Raw genomic sequence first — 12,262 nt, 5'->3', positions numbered from 1 at the left:
ATGGAACTACTTTCTTCTGCATAATTGATAGAGAAATTTCAAGTCATTGAATGATAATAAACATTTTTCGTGGAAAATGTTTCCTCTAAAGTCTATCTATGGACTAAAGGCTACAGCCGACAATCGATTAATCAACAAACAAATCAAACCATATGTAAGAAGGGAAGCATCCGTGTTCTGTTTTTATATGACTAAATATAATTTTTAGTTTGAAAATATGGCCAGATTCACTCAGATCTTATCTTGATTCTGGATAGCGAATGGTGCTCCATATTGATTTCAGACATGATTGTGCATGCGTGGCCGGCGCCGATACATGATTGACTCCAGTTTTAAGAGGTGCACAAATAGCCATAGCCTGTTCTTCAGTGCACCCAAGGTTTCCATTGCATGGCTTTAATCTATAGCTAGTAAGGCAGCAGCAACATTTTTCACAATTCCAGATTCGGCAATCAAATTAACAGTGGGGGAAAGATCTTGACATTTGACAAGCGAAAGTACTTCATACTCTCTATTTTTTAAATCAGAAAAGAGAAAACGATCTATTTGTTTATTCAAGTGTAATTATAGGATTTGCTTAGTTTAGAAGATTCCGTATATGTGCATGATAAATGACTTTCCATTTACAAATATATAAAGTGATTTAATAAGAAATTTTTAGTTGATTAGATAATTCATATATTTACTATATAGAATGTAAAGTTTATATTATTATAATTCATATTTATATATTAAATATAATATAAAAATATCATTTTTATATTTTATTTTCGAATTATATTTAAAATTATAATATTTAATTTTTAACTTCGAATGTTAGAATGCTCAGATTAGATAAGATCGGTTTCAACATACATACCTCTAGCTAATATGTGTTCATGGTTTGAAACTAATTACTTATTTAATTTGGAAGAGTAAATTACCAAGAGAAATTCAAGAAAGCATAAATACTTATATTATTTGAAGAATATTGTACAGGGGTTCTGAGGTAGGAACTTTGAGTACATTAGATCAATTACAATCCTAAGTCTGGGTGTTCTCAGATTAGCAAAATTCCCATATCTTTTAAATCAAAGACGCACAGATTCTTTAATTTTTTTTTTCATGCTTTAATAATTGCCCATAACTTATTTTAAAAATTAATAAAACAACTTAGTTTTCACCATTAAATCTAGCGTTGACAATTCAATCCAATCTCGACGGGTTTCAACCCGACTCAATTCATAGGATTGATTTTTTTTTTAAATCAAATTTCGAAACGAATCAAGTTGAATAATGCTAAAAAAAAAATTGAAATTAGCTCATGTTCGGATTTTAGTTAAATTCAATCTGATTCGATCTGATATTATATAAAAATTATTTATTTAATTATTTATATATATTTATATAATTATATATTTAAATATTTATATTTTAAAAATAATATTTTATTAATTTCGGATTAAATCGAGTACAATTTATATAATATCAAATTAAATCGATTTTGGGTATAAAAAAATAAAAAAAATTTTGGATCGAATTAGATTTAGATTTGATAAATATAAAATCAAATCGAGTTTGAAATGAATAAAAACTCGTCCTGACTCGATTTATTGTCAACTATAATTAAATCGTAGTTTGTAAATTGAGTGAAAGAATAATTTTCAAGCATGCATCATCAAAAGTTATACCTTAGGAATTGGAATTTGAGATGCTGCCCAAAAAAATTAGATTTGGATAAAATTTGAAGTAGATTTGAAAATATAAAATATGATATGTTGTTATAATATAAATATGATATAAAAATTATATGATTTAAAATTTTAATAATAATTATATATAAATTTAATATATTTAATATTTTTATATCAATATAAATTACAATATATAATTTTTATATAAAATATAATATAAATATAAAAATTTTAATATTTTATATAATACAAATTCATGAATCATCGTATCTATTTTGAAATCGGAAGAATCGTGTATTTGCCTTAAGACTCATCTCATTCTAAAGCACTTTCATTCAAACCGGCGCATTGAATTTCATCTTAAAATTTCTAGCTGAATTTTTTTTCAAGCACATGTTATTTGAGCTTCGTATAAGCACATGTGCCTTTGGTGCAGTGCACAAACTTTATATAAGCACAAATTCTTTCAAGCACATGTTCTGTGAGCTTCTACAAATTTATTTGGACAACTTTGTTGGAGCAATTAATGATTAGAACTGCATATTTCTGATAACTTAACTTTGATCCTTTTATTTATTTAAAACTCCCCCACCCCAAAAAAAAGGCTCCCACTTTTTTTTTTATGATTACAACATTTATAGTTAGGACCAGACCTTACTCAAATGTGAAATAATAGTGATTGTTGAAACCGACCAAAACCAACGAAAGAAACAAAAAAGAAAGCAGCAATGACTAGTGGCTAACCTATGAGGGGGGACTACTTTGGTCCGCAACCTTTGGCCTTGTCCAATAAAATCCCACGACGAGAACGAGTGACCTTGAAAATCTTGGTAAAAAATGCTAGCACTATTTTTTTTCCTCACGTGATAAACGTTTGCCTTTCTCTTTGCTTAACTTTGCTCGCCGCCTGTCGCACATGGGGTTCTTGTCCTAACCCCGACCGCAATGGACGCTAAACTTTAGCCATAACCAAACATGTCCATATGCTTTCACCGTCGACATCGAAGCCAAAATTCCAAGAGAAATCCAAGTTTCTTGGTGACTACGGATCCTCTTCACCACATGCAGCTACACTATATTGACGTTTTAATACTAACTTAGATTAATATTTTTTATACAAAAACTAATGCTGATCAGTCTAATTAATTAAATATTTATGGATCAATGCTTGATAAATCGGTCTATAAGTAAATAATTCGATGTACCGGTGTTCATAAATCCTAGCTAAAAATAATTAAAACACCTTTTAAAAAAAATTTAACATTTAATTTATTGTTTTAATAAAATTCAAGAGATGATTATATATTAATTACAAATTTCTTTACTTAAAATATCACTTTAACTAGTGTCTAACAACATTATTTAACATTTTCCATCAATATCTATTTTCATTGATCAAATTAATAATATTCTATTAATTGTGTATTGGTTAATCTTTAATATATATATTTCTAATAATGGTAATCTTTTAAATTATTGATTAAAGTATATATTAAAGAAACTTTGATACTTGGCTCGTTCCCATTGTGCACTTCCTCATAAAATGGGTTTGGTCACCTAATTTTAGATTTCCTAAACTTTTTTTTAAAAGTAATTCCTAAATTTTTTAATGCATAGATTTGGACAGTTTAAAGAGAATAATGATCGTTTGAAAGTTGAGAGAAATCATTTGGGAATTGCTAATTATGGTCCTAATTCTTATCTGATGTAATCAAATGCTGGCCTGATGTAGCATTTGCCTTAAGGAATTGTGAATGGTTTTTTATCTACTTATTAATTTATTTTCCAATATTAAGGGGCCCCCAATTCTCTATTGTATGTAAAGAAAAAAAAAAAAAAAACATTGAATTTGGAAGTTACGAGAAATTCAGGTAATAGGCATGTTCAAAAGTTTCTTTTTCTTTTTTGTTCTTGGCCAATGGGGAGTATTTCAAAAGTTTAAGTCATTTAGTTATATTTCATTGTCACGGTTTTTTATCTTAAAAATATGTAATATCTCTATATTTAAAACAAACAAAAAAAAAAATCACTTTGGATAGATACAAAAAATTTGGGCATATGTACATGTATGTTACTAATTTCATGTCACTTAATCATAAATAAATAAATAAATTTTCAAATCATAGCGTTAGGTTAACAAGTGATATGTAAAAAATCTTTCAAAATTTATTGACAGAGAAGCAGTGAAAGAGAAAGCTTTTGGTCATGTTTTATTAACTAAATTTTTTCGAATTATATATATGGTCCTAAAATTTTGTTATTATTACAATGTGCATTAAATCACACACATATCTTTTTTATTTTGTTACAAAGAATTAAAAATATGATGGAATATTACATGCTATTGGGAGTGCATGAATTTTGAAGGTATCATCATCAGGGATTAGAAAGTCGATGGAAAAGAGAATATTGCTGTCCATTACTTTTGGACTAACTAAAATGAAGTAAAGCGAGATGGATAGAATAATTTGAGACCAAGGACTGGTAGTTACTGCTCAGTACTAGTCAACATAATTAAGTCCGGGCTCATATGAAATGATTAAGACAAGATAACCTTCAGAGGAGATGCATGCTAAAAAGAAAGTATTTTGAAGCCATAGTTTCATGATTAAGTAAATTGACCCTGAAATAAAAAAACCATTTTCTGGTACTAAGTTCATGCATCGCTCTTGCATGCATCTATATACATTATTAATTCACCAACTAAATTGCTTTCATGAATTGAATTTGTACCTTGAGGGTCTCGATGTTTGCTCGCTCCAATAGGACAAGTTTTTATTGAAAAAAAAAAAAAAAAAAAAAAACCCTTTCAAGACTCGTATTTCGAAAATTTGAAGTTTTTATCAAGGAAGATCTGGCCCAAGAGCCGAGACCAGCTCATTAAGCTGCAAATTTGCCCATTCCGGATACTGGTTCTGGGCTAACATTAGAGGCTTAATCCGGTCTTTGTTTGGTTCTGCCCAAGGCCTAGCCTATGAAGGTTTAGCAAAATAACCAAGCGGTTCTCCAGGCTTAGCAAATAAGAAAGGATGTTAATAATGATGTTTTTCTTTTCAAGCTATAAATACATAGAAAGCAGAACATGCTTGTATTTTGTCATATTTTTCTTGTTTCTTGTATAATATTAAAATTAATATGTTTATATATTTCATAATATTATTCTTTTTTTAAACATTAATGAGAAGATAAATTACGAAATTTTGCCACTGACTCGAGTCTGTTTTAAAAAATAATATAATTTTCTCTGGAAAAATTATAGAATAATTTTTACGTAATGGTATTCTAAAAAAGGGCCCCACTTAACCAATAAGGAGATGCCATGAACATGATGTGTAAAGCGATGAACGACGTCAAATGAAAATCCTCTTCGTTTCCGTTCTCTCCCGCACATAAAACCACAACTGTGGGAATCGTACCAAATGTATGACTCACTCGCGACTGTGGTTTCCACTTCGTTACTGACACCTTTCCATTTTTAGACTTTGTTTTTTGGGTTACTTCTCATTTCTCATATTCTCTAGGTGTTGTTGAGACCCCAATTAGACGTGAAAATGGGTTTGGTTTAGTTATAAGTTTTTTGGGTTTAACATGGGTAATATTTGAAATCTAACTAGTTGATTGTCAATTTTGTCAATTAAAAAAATAATTTTGAGGTTAAAGGTTAAGTTTGAATTCAAACTTAACAAATATGATATTTTTAATTAATTTTTTGTTGTTTTTAAAAAATAAATAATTGTAATTATAAGAATATAAAATAATTGGTAGAAAAAATAAATTATCAAATAAATTAATAGTTAAAATTTTTTAACTCCAATATTAACATATCTTTTAGTGTATATTAACAAAATACATAAATAAAATACTTTTTCTTATTAATTTTACTTTTGAAATTAAAAAAAAATTATATTGATAATATATCAAATAATTATTCTTATAAAAATCAAATTGCATTTTTCAAGTCTTGAATTACACGAAGAATCAAGTTTTAAAGTAAATCTTAGATTTTTTTCTATAATTCTTACTCTATTCTTATCTCCTGTCTTTATTTAATTTATTGAGAAAGTTGTTAGGCATTTTGATTGTAGAATCCTTACTCTTCTCTATTGCATGATTGAAATCATCTGAAATAATTTTTAATTGACTCTAAATCTTAAATTTAATAAACAAAGTTTGCCTTTTACAACTTCTAAAAGTTTTTTTAGTATATTTTACTGTAATGTTAATTTTAATAAATGTTTAAAACACCTACTAAAATTAATTTTTTTAAATTTTTTTTTATATTTTGTAATTTTTTAAAAAATAATAATTCATTAAATATCATTTTTTCCGAAATCACAACCAGGGATTAAACATTACCTTTTTCTCAAATTGACGCCCCATTAATCTTGCACGAATCTTACCTAACCAAACAACAATGAGAAAACACGTGACCACAAAAGCGTCCTTTTTCCTACCACAAAACACTATGCCAAATCCACGCGCTATCGAAGAAACGGTGGCACACGCCCTCAAATGGTTCCCGTTTCATCTCGTAACGTTTCGTTTCAATCGAATTTCGATTCAATTTTTTTAAATATTGTAAGATATTATAAAAGTTTAAAATTTGATTTGAGTTGAATTAAATTTTCATTCAATTTAAATTAAATTTTATTAATTAAATTTGATTTGATTTAATTTATTATTTATTAATTTTATATTCTATTTTAATATATTTTAATATAAAATTATTATTTTTGTTTTATAAAAAATTTTAAAATATATAATTTGATTCACATTATTTTTTTTATTTTTTAATCTCAATTTAAAATTTAATTTAAACTTAATATTTTAATTTAATATAAAATTTTGATACAAATCAAATTAAAAAAAAAAATCAAATCCGACCGAGCATTACAATTTCAGATAATTTTCAGATTTCTCAATATTTTTTTCTCCTCTACGTCTCACTTTCTCATGCTCCCAAAGCCAGCCGTCACCTCCATACCTCTCTGACTCTCTCAAAAACTAACAGCACAAAAACCCGAAAATGCGGAGCATCCTTTTACTATAAAAAATCGCTTCGGAGATCCTATCCTACCGATCGCTGTTTAGTCCTCTCCGATAGTTGGAGCCCCCTGAAGCTACCGTGAAAGACTTATTGAGGTTTTGTGGCGAGAGAGCGACTTAAAAAGAGTTTTTTACTTTGTTTTTGTGATTTTGGTTTTCGATGGCTACGGAGGATGTGAAGAGTAACACCTCCCAATCCGCGGTTTCAACGATCGTGAATCTAGCCGAGGAAGCGAAGCTCGCCAGAGAAGGTGTTAAGGCTCCTAGCTATGCTATTCTTAGCATCTGCAAGTCTCTCGTTGCAGGCGGCGTCGCTGGCGGAGTGTGAGCTCTCTCTCTCTCTCCGGAGTGTTTGTTTGTTTCGACGGAAAATATTTCCGAGAATATTGAATTTCTCAATTTTTAGAATAGTAAATTTTTAAAAAAATGTTTTTTTAAAATCTATTTTATCCTATTTATATGCAGGTCACGAACTGCCGTTGCTCCTTTGGAACGTTTAAAAATATTACTTCAGGTTCATTTTGTTTTAATTTCTTTGCGTTTTATTTAGATAAGAAAAAATAAACATTTCATTTTCTGATTTGATTAACCTCTTTTGCAAATAAATAAATAAATTGCAGGTTCAAAATCCACGTAATATAAAATACAATGGAACAATTCAAGGCTTGAAGTACATTTGGAAAACGGAAGGTTTTGGCGGACTATTCAAAGGCAACGGTGCTAATTGTGCACGCATTGTTCCAAACTCTGCGGTCAAGTTCTTCAGCTACGAGCGAGCTTCAAAGTACATGTTTTGAACACTGTTTGATTAACTTCTTATTATTTGTTCTGTTGGTTGACTAATTTGACTTTCTTTTCAATTCTCTTTCTTTTGCTAAGTTCGAGTAAATCTATCGTACTGAAATTGGTTACTTTTTAGGCTACTAATACTATGCATAAATGTTTTGGTTATGGAATTGCAACCTGTCAGCCTTAGTCCTTAAGGTTCCTTGAGGGTGCAAAGTTTTCTTCCCTTTGCATTGCTCCTACCACACCTATGAAAGTTTTGCACTGAAGTAAATGTGTTTGTTTCTCTCGGCTGATTGTTCCTTGTTATTGTTTGTGGCAGGGGAATCCTGTATCTATATCAACAGCGAACTGACAATGGTATGACTAATATTGTTATCTTGTTTTTGCTGAGCAATCATCTCATGTTTGCATTACATTATAAACATATAGTTCAGTTATGATTTTTGGTTGAGTGATTGTTGTTTTGCTTCACACCAGGTGATAGTTAAGAAACTATGACTTTTGTCCTTTACATGCCCATATCATATGGTCTCACATGCATAATAATAGCAATATAAAAGCATTGGGCTTTGGAAATTACAGGATAGATTGTGGACAACAAGTTTCATTAATGTTAGGAAGGAATGCATTCATGGGATAGAAAACCAATGCTCTACACAGATGTTATTAGGTCTGTGATGAAATTTATATCCAGATGTTCTTGAAATCTTGAAAGCTCATATAGGGCTTTCCCGCTTGTTGCTGTTAATTCTGCAGAAGATGCTCAACTCACTCCTCTTTTACGCCTTGGAGCTGGAGCATGTGCTGGGATAATTGCCATGTCTGCAACTTACCCAATGGACATGGTACGGGGGAGGCTCACTGTACAGGTATTGTCTTCTAAATATCGTTTTACTTGGCAGATGCATGATGTTTCACTTTTTGGTTTAATCTATCTCAATATCATCAAGATGAAGCTTTGGAAGAGACTACTTTGTAATAGATAATAAACTATTGGCATAACTTTCTTGTTTCCTTGATTTGTATGCATAAGAAGTCAAAGCGAATATTGATTTCGTTTTAAGCTATTGCATTTTCTGTCTTTGATATCAGGAATTGTTCCTTGTAGTTTGGCTTCTGGGCTTCTAATCATTTAATTGTGTATTTTGCAGACAGAGAGTTCTCCTTATCAGTATAGAGGAATATTCCATGCTCTGTCAACTGTATTGCGGCAAGAAGGCCCACGGGCATTGTACAAGGGTTGGCTTCCTTCAGTCATTGGAGTGGTGAGTCATTTATGTTCTTTTATTTGGAGTTTCATAGTTAATAGTTTTTGAATGTTATGGCTTGATGAGAGCATGCCTTACTGGCAGAACACGAGGGTTTGTAAGAGAAAGAAATGGGGGAGGCATAAAGCATCCTTCTTCTTAAGGGTCACATAATAATCAAATCTACACTCATCTAAAAATCAGCTTCTATTCCCTTTTACTTTCTGGGGAATTTTGTTATGTACCTTTAAGCAGTTGCTTGTTCCTTTTACGCTTTAAAGTTTCTTGGTCTTTAGTCAGCTCCATCGCATTCATATGAATTATGCATAATGCTTGCATCCCCATTTTGGGTGGTCAAAAGTGATCACTGAGTCATTTATTGCTGAATCTATTGTCTAACCTGACAAAGAGAATGCTTTATACTCATTTTACGTTTGCAGATACCATATGTAGGTCTGAACTTTGCAGTGTATGAATCTCTAAAAGATTGGTTAATTAAAAGCAAACCAGTTGGATTGGTTGAAGACTCTGAGCTGAGTGTAACGACCAGGCTTGCTTGTGGGGCTGCGGCTGGAACTGTTGGGCAAACTGTTGCTTACCCTCTTGATGTGATTCGCAGGAGAATGCAAATGGTAGGATGGAAAGATGCTGCCTCAGTTGTCAATGGTGCTGGGAGGAACAAGGCCCCTCTTGAGTATACTGGCATGATCGATGCATTCAGGAAAACTGTTAAGCATGAAGGTTTTGGAGCATTATACAAGGGTCTGGTCCCAAATTCTGTGAAGGTCTGTATCTTTTGATTCATTGATGTTCACTTGTTGATAAATGCAGGAATAACATTTTTTTTCCCATTTGATTTATAGTCTCTGAAAAGAAGTTTTAGTTTGGACAAGAGATGGCTTGGAAACAGGTTGCCTGGGGAATGTTTTCATTTCTATTCTTTTTATTTCTTGAATTGTTAGAAGAATAATGGTCTTTATGTACTTTGCACTATCATGGACCAAATATTATGACTTCATCAAGACCTCTGCATTATGTTGTTTTTGATCTTTGATGAGTATATGCATGGATCATGTAGGCACGATTGAGATCTAGTTACAAGGGCATGGATCCTGCTTTGGCTGAATGCGTCAAATTGTTATCTTGCATGTCCTTAAAATATATGCCCCATTAAGCTTTTTGCATTACTGATGCAAATGACCTTGTCTTCCCAGAACAGGTTATTTGTAGGATAACACAGTAACATCTCCTTCCTTTCTTGGCTGTGCACCAGCACTACTTTACTATTAGTCGTTATCTTCACTTCATAACTTGTTATTCTTTTTTATAATGTAATTGACGTTTTGTACAACTATATCCATATTTAATATTGTTTATTGCCTTTGTTTTTTTAGGTTGTACCATCAATAGCTATTGCGTTCGTGACATACGAGGTTATGAAGGACATTTTAGGAGTTGAGATTAGAATATCAGACTGAACTGGTTCCAATTCAACTAAATGTTTATGGAATGTGTGCTATTCTTGTCGGCAAGGGGATAGAGAGAAAGGTAAACTAGGGATGGTCTTTTAAACATTTTTTACGAGCCTCTCCATAATTTCTTCCCTCATTCATGTGCGTTGTCAACAAGGATGAAGGAACAAGGAGGAAAACGAGTAACGCATTTGCCTGCCTCTGCATAAAAATTGAGAAAGCAATTTTAAAGCCTTCTCCGAAATATTGATTATGTTCGTTCTGTGGTGTGGTAGACATTTTCATCTCTGTATGTAGATTGATTGAGCTTTAATATGAAGTGAAATTCAACTTTACAAGTTAAATGCATGTTGCCGACGGATTTGGTACCTATTTTAAAAACAATAGAGCATGCATGTTGTTTGTTCTTCTCTAGTGCTCGCAAAGCAACTCATTTTGCATTTGATCTCTGGGATGACGCCGTCCATTTCCATATGAGAACACACGGCATGGCTTTAATCCCACATACAACTTCTTTTCCATTGTTTTCGCTCTTTTAATTTATGACATTCCCGTCTACAGCTTTCTGCAATGTCTGGGCACAAAGCACCAGAAGGACTGTTAACGTTAGATTCCAAGCATCTCAAATATTTCTTTTCGACAGAAAGACAAAATATATGCTGCATTTGTCACTTTTGAAGTTACACTGTACCTGGTTGGTTCTCCTTTGTATAAAAAACATAACGTACAAAAAAAAAAAAAATGTAAAATCTCACCTGAAATCCTTGGGTATTGTCTGGGCCTTTTGCGTTCGTCGTTTCATGAGCTTTACGTCGTTAGTTTCCCGTTTCCTAGCATGTAACCTGGGAATACAGGCCTTGCTCGTATTAGCTTCATGATCCTTTATGTCTTTCTTCTCTTTGTCAACCAAATTTATGCAATCTTCGTTGCATACTGAGCTTAGTGAAAGAGCCAGCATCAGGAGATTCAAATCAGTAAGAAATGTTGCGTTGGGCTCCCGCAAACCATCAACTTCACCGTCTTGCACCTTCTCCTCATCACCTAATGCAATCTTACTTTCATGCTTTGTTTCGTCATCAGGCCGTTCCATGTTGCTCTCTCTCCAACCTGAACCAGCAACATCATAATTACGACATCTCCCATGCCCCAAACAACATCATCTGTCATAATTTGTCAAATCGTTAAAAACTTCTTGTTAGGTTTGAAAGATTTGCCCTTTGATCGACCAAAATCAGGCCCTGGAAGAACCCCAAAAAGACCAAAAAAAAAAGAACATACCTTGGTGCTGTTACTATGACCATAGAATCAATTGCATCGAATACCCTAGCAAGAAAAGTTACATGTCCGTTCTCCCTCATAAATGATTCTGTTTACCGGATTTTTTTTTTCTTTTGATGGGTTTTAAGACTCTTTAACCCATCTGCACTCTTCTTGATAGTTACGAAAAGGATTTATTAAAAAAAGGTGCAGGTGATGGCTCATAATCTGTGGAGCCAAATTCAGCTATTTTAACATCTCTGATGCACCAAATGAAGGTAGAGAACCAGATTTTAACCCCTCAAATTAGTCAGGGGTTGGTTAAGAGGCTTTGGCATAAATTTTCCTTACTGTTAAAACAGTTTTTCGACTAATCATAGGGGAAGAAATGAAATCTAATTGGCCCAAAGATGGCCGAAATTTTAGGCCCAACCCCATAGTCCTCTGCTTTGCAGGTGCTAGCCGCCAACTATGGGCCGACAACCTACGTAACTCGTTATGAACTACTCGTTCCCATGTTCCTGTCCAGTTTGTCCGACAGGGTCGGCTGCTTGCAAAGAACAGCGCCATTGGAGTTAATGAAATTGCAGAAACAGACCTTCAATGAGTCTTTTTTTTCCAAATCCAGGTACTTTTAAATCTTAATTTCTTATGTAGAACACTTTTTGGCAAGGTATTTTCACGAGTACTTTTTTTTTTTAATAAAGAAAATTTATTCCTTTCTGATCAATTCAATAAAGTTTCTCGTTGTTGCCAATAAATAGATAAATAACATTTC

The 12,262-nt window shown here is 32.1% G+C and overlaps 2 protein-coding genes across 3 annotated transcripts; one reads left to right on the top strand and one right to left on the bottom strand.

The window, feature by feature from the left end:
- Positions 1–6,577: 6,577 nt before the first annotated feature.
- LOC111313929 (mitochondrial adenine nucleotide transporter ADNT1-like) lies at positions 6,578–10,639 on the top strand. Its single transcript, XM_022914812.2, has 8 exons — positions 6,578–7,043; positions 7,185–7,233; positions 7,340–7,503; positions 7,828–7,865; positions 8,265–8,377; positions 8,660–8,773; positions 9,196–9,540; positions 10,150–10,639. The coding sequence occupies exons 1-8, from the start codon at positions 6,880–6,882 to the stop codon at positions 10,231–10,233; spliced, it is 1,071 nt and encodes a 356-aa protein (XP_022770547.2). The 5' UTR covers positions 6,578–6,879; the 3' UTR covers positions 10,234–10,639.
- On the bottom strand, positions 10,498–11,707 carry LOC111313930 (uncharacterized). 2 transcript variants are annotated; one of them, XM_089752367.1, is made up of 3 exons: positions 11,506–11,707; positions 10,983–11,387; positions 10,498–10,801 (listed from the first exon to the last, which is right to left on the bottom strand). In XM_089752367.1, the coding sequence occupies exons 2-3, from the start codon at positions 11,315–11,317 to the stop codon at positions 10,783–10,785; spliced, it is 354 nt and encodes a 117-aa protein (XP_089608493.1). In that variant the 5' UTR covers positions 11,318–11,387; positions 11,506–11,707; the 3' UTR covers positions 10,498–10,782. The 2 variants fall into 2 exon arrangements, with proteins under 2 accessions (XP_089608493.1, XP_089608494.1); XM_089752368.1 differs by having other exon boundaries at positions 10,637–10,801; positions 10,983–11,334; positions 11,506–11,632.
- Positions 11,708–12,262: the final 555 nt, after the last annotated feature.

Source organism: Durio zibethinus, chromosome 23 (assembly GCF_047325235.1).
Source record: "Durio zibethinus cultivar Kanyao isolate XHJ-2024 chromosome 23, ASM4732523v1, whole genome shotgun sequence".
NCBI lineage: Eukaryota > Viridiplantae > Streptophyta > Magnoliopsida > Malvales > Malvaceae > Durio > Durio zibethinus.
This window is presented reverse-complemented; position numbering and strand designations above follow the sequence as displayed.

Bases quoted from the DNA above. Each gene is read 5' to 3' on its own strand.
- LOC111313929 (XM_022914812.2), top strand. From the start codon at position 6,880: ATGGCTACGGAGGATGTGAAGAGTAACACCTCCCAATCCGCGGTTTCA. The intron at 7,044-7,184 runs GTGAGCTCTCTC...ATTTATATGCAG, and splicing joins GGCGGCGTCGCTGGCGGAGT to GTCACGAACTGCCGTTGCTC. The intron at 8,774-9,195 runs GTGAGTCATTTA...TTACGTTTGCAG, and splicing joins TTCCTTCAGTCATTGGAGTG to ATACCATATGTAGGTCTGAA.
- LOC111313930 (XM_089752367.1), bottom strand. From the start codon at position 11,317: ATGGAACGGCCTGATGACGAAACAAAGCATGAAAGTAAGATTGCATTA.